At 37.2% G+C, this 19,119-nt stretch overlaps 2 protein-coding genes across 8 annotated transcripts; one reads left to right on the top strand and one right to left on the bottom strand.

The window, feature by feature from the left end:
- Positions 1–1,958: 1,958 nt before the first annotated feature.
- si:dkey-228d14.5 (uncharacterized protein LOC796266 homolog) lies at positions 1,959–10,934 on the bottom strand. Of its 6 annotated transcripts, XM_053621043.1 has the most exons (9): positions 9,520–9,552; positions 8,726–8,773; positions 8,159–8,235; positions 6,621–7,171; positions 6,400–6,471; positions 6,231–6,298; positions 5,635–5,765; positions 4,772–4,949; positions 1,959–3,665 (listed from the first exon to the last, which is right to left on the bottom strand). In XM_053621043.1, exons 5-9 carry the CDS (start codon positions 6,450–6,452, stop codon positions 3,478–3,480), a joined length of 618 nt encoding a protein of 205 aa, XP_053477018.1. In that variant the 5' UTR covers positions 6,453–6,471; positions 6,621–7,171; positions 8,159–8,235; positions 8,726–8,773; positions 9,520–9,552; the 3' UTR covers positions 1,959–3,477. The 6 variants fall into 6 exon arrangements, with proteins under 6 accessions (XP_053477018.1, XP_053477019.1, XP_053477022.1 ...); XM_053621044.1 differs by having other exon boundaries at positions 6,621–8,235; XM_053621047.1 differs by having other exon boundaries at positions 7,118–8,235.
- Positions 10,935–11,194: 260 nt separating this feature from the next.
- Positions 11,195–18,567, top strand: zgc:110319 (uncharacterized protein LOC796111 homolog). 2 transcript variants are annotated; one of them, XM_053621040.1, is made up of 8 exons: positions 11,195–11,294; positions 13,058–13,152; positions 13,313–13,448; positions 13,821–13,887; positions 13,990–14,098; positions 14,898–14,961; positions 16,152–16,326; positions 16,458–18,566. In XM_053621040.1, exons 1-8 carry the CDS (start codon positions 11,209–11,211, stop codon positions 16,527–16,529), a joined length of 804 nt encoding a protein of 267 aa, XP_053477015.1. In that variant the 5' UTR covers positions 11,195–11,208; the 3' UTR covers positions 16,530–18,566. The 2 variants fall into 2 exon arrangements, with proteins under 2 accessions (XP_053477015.1, XP_053477016.1); XM_053621041.1 differs by lacking the exon at positions 11,195–11,294 and adding an exon at positions 12,595–12,805 and having other exon boundaries at positions 16,458–18,567.
- The last annotated feature ends 552 nt before the right edge of the window (positions 18,568–19,119 follow it).

The raw sequence follows: 19,119 nt of genomic DNA, 5'->3' as shown, positions 1-19,119 counted from the left end.
TGGTTTCCTCCCCCAATATTAAGACATGCATTGTAGGTTGATTGGCATGTCTAAAAGTGTCCTTAGTGTATGAATGGGTGTGTGAATATGTGTATGATTGTGCCCTGTGATGGACTGGCACCCCGTCCAGGGTGTCCCCCACCCAGTGCCCCATGCCTCCTGGGATAGGCTCCAGGTTGTGACCCAGTAAGGATAAGCTGTACAGTATATGGATGGATGGATCTTTACTTTTAGCCCTCCATCAGTTTCTTTACATTGTACATAGTACATTAGCTAATAATATATAGGATTAATAGTTTATCAGGTGTAATCCTTCTGGATCTAGAGAACTTGGAACCAAGTCAAAATGAACCACAAGAACATTTTCGAAAAACATAATATTTAATTAACTACCTAAACTGTAACCTGACTACTTGGGCCAACAGGAAGAAGGCTGAGGCCTGTAAAATGGGTGCGGGACCACCACCACCTAAACTCACTCCGGCTGAGGAGCTGGCACTGTCCCTTAATTAAGGGCGACCCATGGTCGATGGGATTCCAGGGGCAGTTCATCAGAGTCAACTACCTCCCATGACATAAGTGGCTTGGTCAAATGTAGTTATAACATTAGTACTAATGACTGAAGTTTCCAGTGACACATCCTTAGACACTCAAGATGACCATAAACATTGCCACTGTTTGGAAAAAGGCATTTTGAAATAACAGTTTATTGTCAATGTTTCACTTGTGTATTATGCATGCTTATTTTATGTTACTGCATATGGTGTGTACACTCTTAATTGTAGTGCCCCATTATATCAAATGGCATTAAAAAAGCTGAACATAATAAAGGCCAGTCTTGAAACTGAATTGCTGGAGCACTGGCTAAAGGTGAGCAAAGTATTGTATTTGCTTAGTGATGATGATGATGATGATTATTATTATTATTAGTCATTTATTGTTGAATGGTAAAGCAATAAATACAAATGTCTTTTTCAATTACATTAAATAAAGAAACCATGAACCACACTTGACAATTCCAGAAAGCAGGTTATGTGACGTACCTGGATAAGTTTATTTCCCATAGGGAAATAAGTAGATATAATTATAATTCTGTAACCTGTAGAACCACCATTAGCAACAATAACTTGAAAAAAACATTTCCTGTAGTTTAAAGCCTCTCACATTGTTTTTGGGAAATTTTGGCCCACTATTCTTTATAACATTGCTTCAGTTCATTGCTGTTTGAGGGCATTTGTTTATGCACAGCTCTCTTAAGATCCCATCACATGAGGTCTGGACTTCGACTTGGCCATTCCAACACCTTAATTTTTTATTATTATATTTTGTCTTTAGCCATTCAGATGTTGTTTTTCTGGAGTACTTGGGATCACTGTCCTGTTGCATGACCTAATTTCGAACCAGCTAAAGCTGCCAGACAGATGGCCTCACATTGTCTTAAGATTATTCTGGTATAAAGTAAAGTTCATCAATCAACGACTCCAAGTTTCCCAGCTCCTGTGGCTGCAAAACAAGCCTCAATCATCACTCCTCCACCACCATGCTTGGCAGTTGGTATGTGGGGTTCTGGATGAATAAATAAATATTGGATGCGATACACACAGTGTTGGATATGTGTTCTCTGTGCGTTCTACACACACCTAGCAAAGGTTTGTTGACATTTTTGTCAAACATGGTGCTGGGCACAATAACCAAAAATGTCAACCTTGACCTTGTTCCAGAACTTTTGTAGTTGGTTCAGATGCAAAATTTTAAAACCAAAGTCTTACTCCATATTCTTTTTGGAGAGAAGGAATCATTTTTCTAGCCACCCTTCCATGAAAGCCATACTTGTTCAGTCTTTTCTGATTGTGCTGTCATGAACATAAACATTTAATGTGCTTACAGACACCTGTAGGTCACATGATGTAGCTCTTGGGTTTTTCTTTTTATCTGCGAGCATCGGATCTGACCTTGGACTGAATTTGCTGGGACACCCACTCTTGGAAAGATTAGACTATTGAAGGCTCACCATTTGTAAACAGTCCTTATCGCTGTAGAATGGTGAAGTTCAAATTGTTTGGAGATGGCCTTATAACCCTTCACAGATTGATAAGCAGCAACAATTGCTTCTCTGCGGTCATGACTGATGCCCTTTCGTCAAGGAATGATGTAGACACATACCTGAGTGCCCCAGAACAACAAACAGCCAAAGGGTCTGCTTTTATAGAGGTAGTCACACTTCTTGATGATTAACTAATCTTATGTATTTCATTAATAACACCTGGCTGCTAACTATTCTCTTAATGATTGTGAAAGTTGGAAGGGTGTGTACTTATTTATTCCCACCTGTTTTCTGAATGTTGGATGACTGTTGGATGAGTTGTCACCTGAAATGATTTGTTTGTTTGTAGAAATTCTTTTTCCTATGACTGTATGTTTAAATACTGATAAGATTGTAAAACCTGCTAAACATTACACATCAACGGCTTGTGCACCACACCTAATCACCTCATTATGTAAAGAATCTATTCTATGTGCTGAATCTTGGCAAACATTAGTGGCTGAAACACTGAGCAGAAAATTACAGTTCCAGTGAGATACTGTTGACTTGTCAAAAAAGCCCGACTTTTAACTAAGTATGCACTGTTTATTGTCTAGTCATTTATTCATTCAGTCATCTTCAGTAAACACTTCATCCTGGCAAGGTTTGCGGTGGATCTGGAGCCTTTTCCACGACCTCTGAGGTTAATAGACATATTATTCACACACTTATTCATACCGAAAAGCAATTACTGGCATGTTTACATTCCCAAAAACTGATCTGCAAGTTAGGCTTCTACCTTTAAATATCTCCTCAAATTACAACACATTTAGCAATGTAAGCCATTGGGTGGAGATACATTTTGCAATTCCTTAACCAAGAGCACATAATTACATCACAAAAACAAGACAGGGGCTATCTGAATATACAAAGCATTAATATGGATCATGATCAAATGAAGAGTCAAACACAACAGTTCAATTTATTGGTCTTTAAATTAATTCAGTTTGGTAGCTACTCAATGTTGTCTTGGGTAGATGAGAGTTCCTTATCTACATTGCAGACTATACTGATATGCCTAGGTTTCTCAAAACATATTAAATATGCTTTATCCAATCATCACAAAATTTACATCCCCATCATATACATATAATATAAATATATGTCTATAAAATTGTTCAGTGTTAGAGGTATTTCTGTGATTTGATAAGACTATAGTTACTACCGAGTGAGAATTCTTGATCTTATACAGCCTGTGTGTATTTAACCTTTACAGAATACTGCAGGTGTGAAATTCCAACCAAGGCTGAGGTTTGCATTTGTGCAAAAAATATGCTTACATGCCTGAGTCACAGGACGGTTTACAGGTTTGCCTCTCTAACAATCTCTCTAAACTTTCTGGTTTGAAAACCAGCTCCTAAGAAATAACAAAAGAGTGGGCGAAATGTCAGCCATCAGGACAAAATGATGGTGTTCTCTTCATCACTGTTTGAGAGAAGTACTGAAAGCATTGCAGAAGAGAAGAAATAAAACTCCACAGCATAGCTGAATTCGAAGAGCTCCAGGTTCAAGCTGAGTGTCCACTCAAAAATCGCAGAGATGTGCCTGTAGTAGAAGTCCTTCTGAGTAAAGAAGATGCAATCTGACACAAGTAGAGGTTAAGGAACAAGTTCTAAGGAATGTATAAAAGAACACCAAATAATTTTGCCATACTAGGTCTGCAAGTTGCATATGTTGGCTTGTCCTTAAGCATAAAGACTGAGAACGTGGCATACTCTGGCAATATGTTAGTTATTTTGGTGGAGCAATCTACAGACCTCCTGCTGATCTCTACTGATTTACACCTCATTCCTGGTGGTGGGACAGGATATGGGGTGACTCTGCTAGCATGGCTTCTATGCATCAACAGATGTGGTTAGGGCTGCACTAGCAATTAAGAGGTGTGAAACAACACAAGTTGCACGTGTAGCTGAAGTTCTATGAACCTCAGATAAGCACCAGGGTTTGTGCATTGGCACAGTGACAGGTTCCTAGGGAATTATGTGCTGGATGATGGTTTTTATTGCAAACACTGTGTCATACATCACTAGGTGGTTTTGTTGGAAGGTCTTAGCATGCAAGTGCACATGCAAAAGATATCCAGATGATTCAATTGCTAAGAACAGTTTTCCACTCAAGTCTCCATCAATGTACAGCTGATAACTTCAACATAATAGACTTGAAGTTAAATGTATAATGAATTCAGAAATGACTCTGATGCTCATACTCATAAGTAGCTAATAAGTTCCTGTTGACACAATTGCACTTTTTGACAGTTATAGAAGGGAAATTATTTATAATCGCACTATTCGGTGTCACCTAGATGAGGATGGGTTTCCTTTTCAGTCTGATTCCCCTACAGGTTTCTTCCTCTTGTCATCTCAAGGAGTTTTTCAATGTCATTGTCACCTCTGGCATGCTCATTAGGGACAAATTTCTTAATTTAAAATTTATATTCAGAATCTCTATATTTCTATAAAGCTGTTTTGTGGTGATTTCCATTGTTAAAAGCACTTTATGAATCAAACTAATTGAATTGCGTTTTACAACACTCCTGCAAGTTCATGAAACAGTTTAATACCATACTGTATGTAACTAGTGTCTTCTGTCCCAGAAATAAATAAAAGCATATGGCACAGCCAGCTGGTTTCTTGTCACACCAGCACTTAACAGTGCTACACATATAATGCATACACTTAGACAGGATACAGAGGACGGTCAGTGTGACCTGGATGCTGGAGAACACGATGCGTATTGGGTAGAGGGAGCGCTCTAGTCCAGTGAGCATGCACCTGCTTGTCAGAAATGTGAGCAGCACTGTGTAGAAGCAGATACACACAAAGCTCAAAGCAGCACCTAGGTTATGCAGAAACATCAGTTCTGCTGGCTACAGGAAGAAGAAAAAAACACAAGGACACAATCATTTAATGTTCTTAAATAGGTTTTGTTTTGGAGAATCGGTTGTGTAATGTAGGTGACGGTAATGCAGCTAGGAGGAACATTTCGTTATTGAATGCTGTATTTACTGTTCTGTTTTCATTAAAGCACTGCAATGTACACACAGATTGTGCTGTCTTAGTATTTTATCAAAGACAGTAAGAGAAATTAACATTTTTGGCCACATTCCAAAGTTAATGTTTTCAGATTTGTACCTGAAGATCTACATTCCCACTGAATTCAAGTACAACACACACTGCTTTAATCTTTAAAATCTCTTAATTGCAGTGGGTAACAATTTGGTCGATTACATTAGGGCAGGAATTAGAGCAACTGCAGGAATGCAGCCTTCCTGCAGCAGGGTTTGACAATCCTGATCTAATTTCAGATTAGGCAAGGGTTTTAAACATCATGTAGTAATATTTCTATAATTGTTATTATGACCTTAATACTTGGTAAATCTGGTTCTTTATGATTTACCCATGCACACACACAATTTTAGAGTACAACAACAACAACAACAACAACAAAACACAGTTCAGAGCTAATAAGCTATTCCTGTTTTATATGGGTGTTAGAAATCAATAGATAAACCAATAAATATTGCTTTAAATCACTTACTAATTTATACTTACATTGCAGTTTCCAGCCACAAAGGCACCAACTCCAGCAATACAACCAGAGACCATGGCACACTTACTGAGGATGGAGTGCATATTGCACTTCTTCAGGATATGCGCATGATGGAAAATACTGAAAACCACAACTAGACAAAAGGAGAGAATGTACAGTATCATTCATTAATTTTCACAGTGGACACAGTGGATAACAAGCCTATCCCAGGAACACTGGGCATGAGGCAGAAATACACCCCATATGGGGTGTTTTGCTGTAATGCACTAAAGGCATTTTGGTTGTTTTATTATTTATCATTTGAATCATGTGCGATGCTGTTAATCGTAGCATGAAATAAACATCATTACATCATGAAGAAAAAAACAGAAATACACCCCGTATGGGATGTCAAGCCATCACAGGGCACTATGCACACACAATGTACAGTATACTATAGTTTTTTCACATGTGGCATTCTCTTTGCCACTAATGGTCATAAATCAACTTTCTTATTTTATATATTGATATATTCTTTCATAGCATGGCCTCTACTTGAACTGATCTACGTCACTGTAAATTAAGAATTAACATGTATCATAATGGCTATGGCACTCACATAAAAATGAAGCCCCATTGATTGTAGCACTAAACAGGGAATTTTCTGGAAAGTGGGTTCCACTTCCACTAAAATGTAAGAGGAAGAAAAAAAATGTGTGTTAAGACTGGCATGACAAACCCAAAGTGGCAGAACTCCAAAATGTTTATGGGAATAATGTCTGGCTAACCTTATGGTGGGTATGTTATTTCCTGTGCAGCATATTTCTGTTTCATTTGTCATACATGAGTTGCTGTATTCCCTGGAAAAGAGATTTATTGATGAATAAAACACTGGTTTATTTCATGTAGCTGATTAACAGGTCAGGGTCACAGTGGAAACACTCTGCACAAGGCAGGACAACACACTGGACAAGACACCAGTCCATCACAGGGCATCACACATTCACACCTTTTAATTAGAAGTCAGTCCAACAACATGGTGTGTTTTTGAGAGGTTGGACGAAAATGGAAACCTGAATGTACATGGGAAACACAGGAGAAACTCCACACAGACAATGAATACTTCTCTTGTACAAATCCCACAGCTGTGAGGCAAACAGTACACTCTTAAAACGGACGTGTTAAAAATAACACATCATGTGTGAATTTAACACATCTGCATGTCTAGTTAAGGACAATACATTTTGTGTTGCTTTCAACACAATCAGTGTGTTAATACATTTAACACATGCTGTGTGTTAGTACATTTCCACACAAAAATAACACAGATGTGTTGTTTATACTTTTTCCCTACAATTATCCTAAAATGCAATTTGTTTGTATGTTAAAATTCTACTAAAATGCTCACAAAATAAAAAAAACAATTGCATGAAATTCAGGGGATATTTATTAAAGTCATGAAAACATTTGACAGATGTAAGAATTGGAGTTGATGCATCTTCTTACAAATCTCCCTGCCATCTGGGAAGACAGGAGTCCCACTGCCTTCCATTTGAAAAGCTGTAAAAGAGCAAAAAGAGTGTTGGTTAATTGTTAGCTACAAAATATGAACAAATGCCTTTGGGCTTCAACTGAGAAACTGCATTACAGTATCTCAAATTGTGTAATTTTGGAAATGTAACCTCCACTCTGCTAATGAACAAAATGGCGCTGTAGACTCACCAGGAAAATCTAGCTAACTTGCGTATATTTAATTTCCTGAGTTTAGCACCTCACTGACAATTTCTTTTGCACAACCTAATTAAGGTCAATATTACAATATTACAGAGATAGTGGAAAGCATTACAACTTAAACCCCATCCTCTCTTTTTGTCACGTTAACCTTGTGAAGAATTTTGGCCTCGACATTACTGAGCTAGCTAAGTTCTGTTAGCCACTGTCTGTCTGCACCTGTTACCCAGCATTAACATTCACCGAATACATGAAGAAACACGGCTCTAACCCATCCTCCTAATGCTAATTAGTACAGCTTCCCTTGTCCAAAACACTTGCTAAATGTAGTTAATGTTAACCCATTCTCTGTATAACATCATGGTGAATATCTGTAATGTTAGGTTATCATTAACTCTCAAAAAGTTAATGGGAATATCTAACATTACTTCAAGCTGTATGCTAAAGTAATGTTATCAACTCAGGTGAGCATCTAGGTTAGTATCACTCATCCCTACTTTGATTGGTGACAGCATCCAGCTAGCTAACCCCAACTCGGAGCCTCAGATAAGATGCAGAGCCAGAGAATTATAAAATAACCTCAGTACATATTTCACAGCCAACATAAACACGACACCAGTAGTGTAACGCCAACACTGAAGAAGTAGTACATGATATTCACGTCTGAAGCCGTCGTGATATTTAAAGTTAATTATCACGCGCTGAATTACTGTTTTCCAATGAATACATTTTTGAGAGCTCCCTGCCTAAATATCACAAACTCGCTCAGGCATTTTCAGCAACGTTAATGCTAAATAGTGATGAACACTAACTTACCTGTGGTCATTTGGTTTCCTCGCCTCAAGACTCCAACTCCGCGGTCACAATCAAAAGGTCAAAGCAACGGACATTCACTTTGAGACGAGTTCAGAGTTGGATGATGATGTCGACAGCGCAGTCCGCAACATGATTGAACAATAATTTAACACATGTTGTGTTGATCACCCATGTGAAATTTTTTAACACATTTATTGGATAATTTACCACAGCATGTGTTGAAATAGTAATAACACAAAAAGTGTGTAGGATATTAACACATCCTTTCGGAGAGTGTACATTCTGCGTCACTGCCGTGTTTTTTTTCTTTCTGGCAAGTATAAAAATATAATAAAACATTTGAAGGTCATGGTGATCTCCATGTATCAACAACTACATAGAAAATTCCAGTAGTGCGACCTGAGTGAATCAGTAATTCACAGCTATGGCATTGTAATCACTAAAGAAATGTTAGCCTTGTACTACTAGTACATCACTGCACAGACACAAAATACGAACTCAGTTTATCAACTACGTTTGATACAAATGGAAAAACATGATAACGTGGTAAGAATTATTAGGACATACCAATTACTGAGTGAGCAGATGTGGTGGAATTTTAATGCAAGTCCATACCTGCAAAAACAGTTTATATGTATAAAAACAGATACATGAGCAAAAAAAAAGATCAACATCTATTAAACACAGTTCTGTATAAATATTATGTATTTCCTGCTAGCATACAAATGTATCCTTTATTTACATGAAGCCAAGCCCTCAACAGCAGTTTAAGTGAATGGTTAATGATTAACCCGGAACTCAGAGATAGAAGACTGTATCAGATGTACACAGTTAGAGACTTTCTGAGCACCATCAGAAGAAAAATTACAGGAAAATCCATCTCCTGTCCTACAGAATTATGTGGATCGCTTAAATCATACAGCTAAACCGGCAGCGACAAAACAAGACAGGTGAGAATTCATCTAAGAAAGACAATATAATGGAAGCTTTGCCTTTGTTTTTATATTTCTGTACTGAAGTGTATTCAGTGAGTAAAGGCTATTAGAGTATGTCATGTCATATTTCATATTTTAAGAACCTAAAACACCTTTTAATTAATTGTTGTTGGGCTTGCTAAAATTTGGTTACAAGACACAACCCAAATACAAAAAAAACATGGGAAATTTGATTTCTCCTGAATCAAAAGGGACATTTTATATACTGCTCCCTCCCTTAGCACTATTGTACTTCAGAAGGAAGCTTGACCATTTCTCTCTAATGTAATAAATAATTTACACAGGTTAGACAGAGCAGATTACTAGAAGATCTCAAGTTAATATTTACACTTTCATAAACACCATATTATACTGAATTTGACTTACACTGTCCAGCATCCGATGAATGAGACAGCACTGAGACTGATGGGTAAAATAATCCAGAAGGCCATGTGTCTTCAGGTGAGTTACCAAATGATTTAGGAGATCTGATTCTGAGCTTGTCAGTAATTCTCTTCCCAGTAGACGTTAACCAGCCATGTACTGTGTCAGCTTCATTGTGTTCATATTCTCATCACCTCTGTAAGCGTAAAAGTTCTCCAAAATGGCCTTACCGGTTAACCATGTCTTCTACCAACCAAACTACATTCTTCAGTGGCTCCACTTTGACAGATTTAAAACACTATGCCTCCTTTAACCACTCCTTGCAAACCATCATCCTGTAAGAAAGCAGGAATGAGAACATTTGGGCTGGGTCAACTCAGCTTTATCTCACTGTTTGCTCAGGCCTAATGGTTCTTCATTTAGTTCCCACTCTCCTCACTAAGCACACTGCATAGTGATAATAGTAAACGACGTTTGCAAGCAGTGTTCAAAACTCAGGGTTTTAAAACGTGCTGGACAAAATAAAACGTGTTTTTGTTTGTTTGTTCATGCCTTCTTTCCTATACATCAGCACAGGGCGTTTTGATTGGGGAGCACAGGGGCAACCGTGTGTTTTAACGTTTCAAACCGAAGTGATGAAAAAGAGTTACATTAAAGGGCACTTCTACATAACAAATAAAAGATCCACTATATTTAGAAATATTCAATTGTAATTAAAAACGAATAGTGTTTTGATGTAGAGTATGTTTTCCCCACTACATTTCAGCTATAAAATATGAAACGCCTAGGAAGTTTTTGTTGATTAGTCCAGTTACTGGTTTTGTTTACATAAGTGTCAGCGGCCGTGCAACAGAAAACACCGGCTTCGGCGCTATTATAAATAAATAAATAAATAAATAAATAAATAAGAGCTCCAAATGGCCGTAAATTTCAACCCATATACAAGGACCCTTCACAGTCCCTACTGCGTAAAGCAGTCTTGGGAAGGGAGTAGGGAATAGGGTGCATCCCAAAACTCTAAAGTAGTGCTGTATAAAACTATAAAACTGTGCCTTGTTCACTATATACTGCACCATTTTCATGATCCGCCATTTTGTAGTGCTGTCCAATTCCCCCCTTTGTGGTTAATCAGTATCTTTGTGAATGATTAGTTTCTCATACTGAAAGCATGACCTAATCTAATCTATAATTTATTTTATTATTCTTTTTTTTAATTATTCAAATTTATTTTAAGAAAATAAAAACCTATCTATCTGTGTGTACTCATCACTTCTCATTGTCTTTTTTTTTTTTTTTGCATATTTTTATAATGAATATTTGTTTCCAGCTGTATCCATTGTTTGTTTAGCCTAATTAAGATGTTTCTTTTTGAACATGTGCTTCATATTTCCTTGTTAACAAACGGGTAAGTCTTTAAAGACGGTGAACTTGAGTTCGACACCCTACAGTCATCTCAGAATAAATGACACAGCGTGTGTGTTATTTATTAAGGACCCCAGAAGTAGTTGACTATTCAACTGCCCTGTGAAAACAAATAACATATTGTTTCCAAGTAATGGTTTCTAGGAATTCAAACGCTTCAATTTCAATCATTTTCAATGCTTCGTGCTTCAAAACAAATAAACTATGATATCTATCATAAGTACCTGGTTTTACAGGAGAAATATAACTAGTAGCTAACGTTGGGTCCTAATGATCAAAACAGTGAACATGGCGGCGATTTTCAGACGGACTGTCCTGAAGCTCTTACAGTTGCAGGAGTCTTCGCATTGCGTTAGGTTTGTAACTAAAAAAAATAGACAGATTCTTCTATATGTTTATAAATATTTACACTCTTAGCTATTGCGTTAAGGAAGAGTGACTATAATGGAATAACGCTGCTTACCATAGCAGGGAGTTTAATGGACGAAGTTAGCTAACTAGCGGGACTGATGCGGACAAAGTTAGCTCGTTAAATTAACCTAGCTTAGTTGTCGCTCGTGTTAGCTTACATCTTCAGACACGAAACACACAGTTTAGGTTCATAAGTAATCGAAATGCAATGTTATTTTTACAATAATAGACTAGATTAAAAAATTTTTTTAGGTTCACTGTTGTGTTAAATCTGTTAGTTCAGGTAACGTTATCTTTTTTTTTTTTTCTTTACCAGCGTCACTAAACTAAACACACCGATATAAACAGTGGTTACTTCCGGTGTACAAATGACAGTAGTAAGTAGCAAAGATTAGTAAAACATGAATAAAAGCCCCCGAAAAGATAGAATTTTATAATACACAATCTATTGCTATTTGTATTTCTCCATGAAATGGCCGTTACAGATGTATGTGAAGTCTGTAATGTAATTCTCCTAATGAAAGGATGTTTACTTTTAATCTTCTGCATATTAACACACAAGTTTTCATTTGTTTGTAAGTTCTCATATGTGTATTCGTGTGTGTGTGTGTGTGTGTGTGTGTGTTAGGGATGGGCGATATGGACTTAAAACTATATCACGATATTTTCCGGTATTTATTGCGATAACGGTATAAAATATAGTACCATTCACCACTGTTTTTAGCTACAAGTGACAGCTTCATGCAGTCTTGAGAGCCTCAGAAACACAAACATTGATCTAAAAGTAAAACTGATTATCTCTACATTTCCAGATTGTAGAGGTAGCTCCTGGTTTAGCGATAAACTCCTCAGCTTCATGTCCGTCTTCCGCCATGCTCGTTTTTGCTCTGCACGTGAGATGTGAATAGGTCCTAGACCATCGCACACGAAAATACGTCATCAACTATGCTTTATCGTTATTATCGCAGGAAGACTCATTGTTATTGTGGGGAGAATTTCTATCGGTATATCACAAACGATAAGATATCTCCCATCCCGTGTGTATCTGTGTCTGTGTGAGTGTGGTGTGTGTTTGTACCCCCACTCACGCATTGTGTAGTCTGCTCTTGCTATGACATTTAGTATAGCACTTAAAATCACATTCATGCATTCAATAAGTGCGGTCATAAATTTGACCTTCTCTCTCATCTCTAATTGTCTAGAATGTAGTTTAGTGCAGTTAAGTGTTCAGTTTCTGAGCCAGAGAAGAGCGATTAAAGCAGGCAGAGATGATGGTAGTACAGATGTGTGCTTCCTGTCCTCGTGATAGAGGATTCTTAATTCTGAATTCCACATACAAGTTCAACAGTTATGGTTTTGAAAATAAAAATAAAAAAGATATTAATAATTAATAGATATTAATAGAAATGTACCTTACTGCACTGATGCATAGCAACGTTACAAGAATGCATATTAGGTACAATCTGTTTATCTTATTTCATGCATTTGTGGCTGAATTTATGGGGTAAAGCTTGCTTTAAACTTATGCTTAATTGTCTTAGGGGTTTTTTTTTATGGCTGAAACGTTTTGCTACTAATTTCAGAATGGGAATGTCATTTGCTGCTTTGAGACAATGTCTATTGTAAAAAGCGCTATACAAATAAAATTGAATTGAATTGAATTGAATTTGGATTAGCAAATAACAAAGAAATAAAATAATCTCCATAGGTTTTCAGTGAAAGATAGAAGTCAGTGCCGCTCGCTGTGGTCAGTCCAGAAGCACCGTATACAAGCTCAACAGTCACAGAACAAACCATGCTCCGGTGAGAATTTTAAGCCTCCATATATTTCATATTAAATGCTATATGTGTCTTTAGATAAAATGCAGATGCCATATCATCTCCCATTGCTGGAAATAAATTGCCTTGATTGGCTCTTACAGCCTGGTGTTTTTCTAAAGACAACGTGTGCTTTGTTTTACAGTACGATGGCTGTCAGTTTTCACAGAAGACACACCAAACCCCAGAAGTATAAAGTTCCTACCTGGGAAGCCTGTGCTGGGAACGGGAAGTCTAGACTTCCCAACTTCAGGTTCTGCAGAGTGTTCTTCTTTAGCCAGGTAACATCTTTAAATGAACTTGTGCTTCTTTTTGTTCTGATCAGTAAAACAAATGTAGTCCCTGCAAAAAAAAATAATAATAATAATTTTGATATAATAAATGTAATTAAATCATGGAATTGAGAATATTTTAATGCACTTCTGTTCTGCTGGGTAAGTGTGAAATTACAGTCAGACAGAGAACATTTCCAACGTAGACAAGAGTGAAGGACAGCTTATCTGTGTTTATCACTTAATGTTATGCCTGGTCAGTTTGTCCTTGTTCTTTTGGTTCCCCTTGAGTGAAGAAGTTGTCTGTACTTTCTTAACCTGGTTGTGTGTCGTTTCATGGGACACCGATTAGGCACAATATTTTCCCCATTGTTTCTGCAGGAATCTTTTTCAGGTTGAAGGGGTGAAAAGTGTGTTTTTTGGCCCTGATTTCATCACAATTACAAAGGTATCAGTCAAATGTTGATGGTAATTCTATTTAAGTTGATTTTTGTAAAAACAGCAACAGTAGATGAAACCAAGTTAATGCCTTCATTACTCCTGATCCTAGATGGATGATGTTGAGTGGGCAGCAGTTAAACGGCATGCGATTGAGATCATCTCAAAGTTCTTTGAAAGTGGAGAACCTGTAACAACAGGAGTAACACATCCAGAGAGCAGTAAGTAAAGCACTGCAGGGCTTAGTGGAACAGCTCTGGTAATTGGAGTTATTCCAGAACAGAGATGCAGTGCTAATTGTGGGTAATTAACATTCACCATATTTCTTTGTAGCTTTTCAAAGAAATGTTTCATTGTAAAGCCAGATTACTCCTTTAGCCAAAATATAATTCATCAGCCAATCAAGACATTTTTGGATGTTTGAGGTACATCCTGCCCAAGAGTTCCTAGATAAAAATAATGAACGTATACAGTATATCAAGCAAATTTTTTAAATTTATTTTATTTTTTATTTTTTAAAATAGATGCTCAGGTTTTGACACACTTGGCTTGGCACATAACGTGACACAGACTTGCAAGAAACCTCCAAAACCTCACCTTGTAGCTAAATGGTGGTGTGGGGCAGCCATTTTGAACAACCAGAATCACTCTTTCCCTCAGAGAAAATTGGTATTGTTCCCTGGGAGACACGAGTCTCTAGTTGTATTGATTCAGAAAGCTAGAAGTTGTACGGATAATACATTGAACCTCCATTTGTATGTGCAGACTCTCTGTGGTATTTTACAAAATCATGTACTTAAAAAGCAGCTCGTGTGGCATAACAATATTGTGAAGCAGGTATATGATAATTTTGGCCATGTAATTACGAAAAGGATTTTGGCTGGGATAGACTACTAGCAGCATTGGTCTTGTTGCTCCAGTACTCTAGTGGTTATGGCTGACATCAGAATTGTGTAAATTACTAACTTTGTCATGTTGAGAGATTTTATATTTTCATCTATCTGTTTTCTACTTTTGCAGATGTGTCAGAGGAGGATGATGAGATCGTCGCAATGATTAAAGAGCTTTTAGACACTCGAATCAGGTAACTCATGTTAACATAATTGTGTGCATAAATGACTTATAAGTATAATTTTCAGTACCCTGACTTCTGAAAAATGATTTCCATTTTGCAGGCTATTACCTGCCGGGCTAATAGCTGAGCAAGTTCTGTGGCAAGCCCAGTAAAACTGGAAGTATAGCACAGTGACTTGTGTACCAAGACACTAAACAGGACCTAGTAATGATTGATATTAGTGCAGCCTTACACACAACAGCTGCTTATGTACCCATACACTAAACAGGCCCAAATCATCCCTTTTTAGGAGTGCAGAAATAGGCTAAGCCATTATGTAATGTTAAAATATACTGGAAAATGTTTAAATACACTGCATTTTTAGAGTTTAACGTTTGCTGTTGTAAGTATGTAAATGGTAGAAATAAGTAGATACGTAGGATAAATTTGCCATATGTCTTTTTATTTTTCAAACGTACCACACTACTTTTATACACATCCCAAAAACTTTATTATACTTTTTTTGTGTGTGTAAGAGGTTGCTGCATTATGGATATTCAATTCAACATTATTGTCATTATACCAATACATCAATTATATATCCGTCCATCATGTTTTGAAATTATGTCCGTTAAGTAGTTCTAATGTTAATGCATGGTACTGTCATAGTTGTCTGCCTATTAAGTAGGCTACACAGATGTTGCTTTATCAAACAGATAAATGTTTACATTGATAGCAGTGAAGGTTTTTTTGTTTTGTTTTGTTATTGATACATGCCACCCCAGTTTCCAACCTTCTGTTAAGAACAGAAAAGCTATCTACTAGTGTCCTCTTGTGGATGACTATTCAGGTCCATAAGCAAATATATAAAACATTGTTATTGAACAGAATTCAAAAGGAGTAGAACCCACCTTCATTTCAGATGAATTTTTCAAGAGAAAAAATGTATGCCTCCCCTGTTAAATATCTGAAAGCTTCAAATTAAACACTAAGAACCTGTTAACTTTAGTAAAGTTGCCAATGAACTGTGCTATATTTCCATTTTTACTAAGATGGACCCAAAAGGAGGACGCAACACTTTCTCTGCTACAATTGCCTATGGTTTAAAGAACAATTTGGCTTATTCCTTGAAGCTATTGTTTGCTCTATGTGACTCGTGTGAAACATGATCCCAGCAAAGGATCCTCGAAAAGCATCTTGATGTGTTCCATGGTTCTCAGGCCTACCGTACAGGAGGATGGTGGTGACGTTATCTTTAAGGGCTTTGAGGATGGCACAGTGAAGCTGAAGCTTGTTGGCTCTTGCACAGGCTGTCCCAGTTCTACAGTTACTCTGAAAAGCGGCATTCAGAACATGCTGCAGTTCTACATCCCAGAGGTGGACGATGTTGAACAGGTGAGAGGCACAATTCTAGTCATGGGCCCTACAACATGGCCACAGAGATTCTATGTGGGAAAAGGTTTTTAATGCCTTATTTCAAGACAGCATCTGTACGCCTCACACATTTCTCTGTTGCATTTGTTCAGGTGGTGGATGAAGTGGATGAAATCAACATGAAGGAGTTTTTAGAACTGGAGAAAAAATTAAAAGATTCGTAGTCCCAGCTTGTTTTGACGACCTGCAGAGAGAAAGACCAAGAACATCGACCAGTGGCCATTATACCCAGTTGTAATAGTATACTGATCTCTAAGTAATTATTCATCTTACTTTATCCTGGTCAGGGTAATGGTGGATTTGGAGACAACCCTAGGAACACCAGGCATGAGGTGGGGATACATCCTCGATGGGATGCCAGTTCGTTGCAGAGCACCGTGTGCACACACACACACATTTGCATGTTCACACACTTATTCACATTTTTGGTTATACAATAATTAACAGTACACAAAAACTTCATAATAAAGGTTATAAATTATGCATTGTAGAACATAAGTCAAAGGTTCTTTAGTTTTTGTTTGTTTTTTTTGTTTTGTTTTTTAAACAAAGCTATACTACAAGTTCTCATTTACTTTAATTCAGCATACCCATGGTTTAACCCTACATTGTATATAATTTAAGATGGCCTTTAAAGACAGGACTGAATACCTTTTGTGCTGAGTAGAGCTATTTAATAATGTAATAACGTAAATGCCTGAATTATCCACTAAACATAACAAAGCAAATATAATTTTGGTGTAGCTTGAAGTGTGTTGCATTCTATTCACAATTGTCAAACCACAAAAACCTGTCTGTGGTTCTGCTTTTAGTGCTTTAGTGCAGTATTGTAAATATCACTTTGAAACTGTAAAGTGTTGACCCTGAATCCAGGTGACTGTCAGTGGAGTTTTGTATGTTCTCCCCATGTTCATATGGGCCAAGAACGGTGCCTTGCGATCCAGGATGTATTAATACCTCATATTTAGTGTTCTGGCTTTGGATTTGCTATGACCCTGACCAGAATAAAGATGTTATTGAAAATAAATGAGCGAATCAGTGTGTATTTTGCAAAGTGGTAGGATTTATGATACATAATATGATTCATAATACACATTATTAACAGTAGTGTAAGTAAGTTTAAGTGCTGGCTATTCTTCAGGTTATATGAAATACACTCAAAAATTAAACGTTAAGGGGGATGGTTAAAGTTTATTGTTACTGTTACTGTTACTTTGCAAGTTTGTTGCACTTTATACAAGTGAAGGATTAAACCCAAACTATTGCAGGTATTAGCCTGATAAATGGGTGTCTGTCTCAATCTTTTGGAAACTGGCTATTCAGCATGGAGTCACTGGAGTTAGTCTTTTCTTCAAATATCTGTGACTGCATAAATAATTATTCTGACCTGAGAGTATTAAAATATCAAAATAAATAAAAGTCTAAGTTTAAGACATACCATAATTCTTATGTTGGTAAAGGGACATTAACTGATTTGAAAAAGTACATTTTTCTGTGAAACCTGGTTTTAATTTCATGAGTGTTAAAGAAAATAATTTAGGGGAAAATGCACATTTTGAAATGCACTATAATTAGTTACTGTTTTAGAAGAGCATGAATGTGTACACTGGTCAAACAATACAGTAAATAATAACCAACATGTAGAGATGATTAAATCAAATTCTGTGAAATGTGCAGTGCACCCAGAGAAAATGGTTCCTCAAGAGTTATTGTGGGATTCTAAGCATATAAGTGACAAAAAGGTTTAACGTAGGGCCCTTTTTTTTCCTTTTTTTTTTTTTTTTGCTTTGTTTAAATGTGCATTAGACATTTATAACATGTTACAATCCAGCCAGCCATCCATTTTCTGTCCAGTTTATCCTATACAGGGTCTCAGGGGAGCCTGGAGCCTATCCCATGGAACTCAGGGTACAAGGCTGCTGACACCTTGGACGGGGTGCCAATCCATCACAGGGCACAATCATGCCCTCACACACTCATTCACACACTATGGACAAATTGGAAATGCCAGCCAGTCTACAGCGAATGTCTTTGGACTGGGTGGAGGAAACCCCTGAGGCATAGAGAGAACACGCAAGCACACAGGGCGGAGGTGGGATTCAAACCCCCAACCCTGGAGGTGAGGCAAACGTGCTAACCACATGGCACCATGCCCCCTTGTTGCGATCAATGACTGTAAATATAAGTCCTTGGCACTGGAATAAAGTTGGTTTGACGTTGGACGTCCGATATTCGCAGATATGCGGAAATTAAGGGACCGTCTCTAAAGTTACATACGACATTGTTATACACGTTTCTAACTTAAATAGCACTTGAAGAGAATGATGTACAGTCACACAACCAACTGGAAACTGTTCATCTAGGTGTCAGGTATGATGCACACCTTTTAGATTTCTGATATTTAATAAAATTAATGTTAAATCATATATAAAAATCGCCATGTATTTTCTTAGTGCATGGGCTCATACACAAAATATACCATAATTTAAAGCTCAATAGCATTTGAAGGGAATGACTTAGTCACATATACACACACATGCACACACACACATACAGTATCTCACAAAAGTGAGTACACCCTTCACATTTTTGTAAATATTTGATTATATATTTTAATGTGACAACACTGAAGAAACGACACTTTGCTACAATGTAAAGTAGTGAGTGTACAGCTTGTGTAACAGTGTAAATTTGCTGTCCCCTCAAAATAACTCAACACACAGCCATTAATGTCTTAACCGCTGGCAACAAAAG

The sequence above is a fragment of the Ictalurus furcatus genome, chromosome 3 (assembly GCF_023375685.1).
Source record: "Ictalurus furcatus strain D&B chromosome 3, Billie_1.0, whole genome shotgun sequence".
Classification (NCBI taxonomy): Eukaryota; Metazoa; Chordata; class Actinopteri; order Siluriformes; family Ictaluridae; genus Ictalurus; species Ictalurus furcatus.
Note: the sequence above shows the minus strand (reverse complement) of the source record. Positions and strands in the feature narration are given on the sequence as shown.

Coding starts and splice junctions, on each gene's coding strand:
- si:dkey-228d14.5 (XM_053621042.1), bottom strand. CDS start 9,584: ATGGCCTTCTGGATTATTTTACCCATCAGTCTCAGTGCTGTCTCATTC. Junction 6,472..8,725: donor ATCTGCTCACTCAGTAATTG/GTATGTCCTAAT, acceptor TCTCTTTTCCAG/GGAATACAGCAACTCATGTA. Junction 3,666..4,771: donor GGTCACACTGACCGTCCTCT/GTATCCTGTCTA, acceptor TACTTGTGTCAG/ATTGCATCTTCTTTACTCAG.
- zgc:110319 (XM_053621040.1), top strand. CDS start 11,209: ATGATCAAAACAGTGAACATGGCGGCGATTTTCAGACGGACTGTCCTG. Junction 13,449..13,820: donor GAGTGTTCTTCTTTAGCCAG/GTAACATCTTTA, acceptor TTGTTTCTGCAG/GAATCTTTTTCAGGTTGAAG. Junction 16,327..16,457: donor AGGTGGACGATGTTGAACAG/GTGAGAGGCACA, acceptor GCATTTGTTCAG/GTGGTGGATGAAGTGGATGA.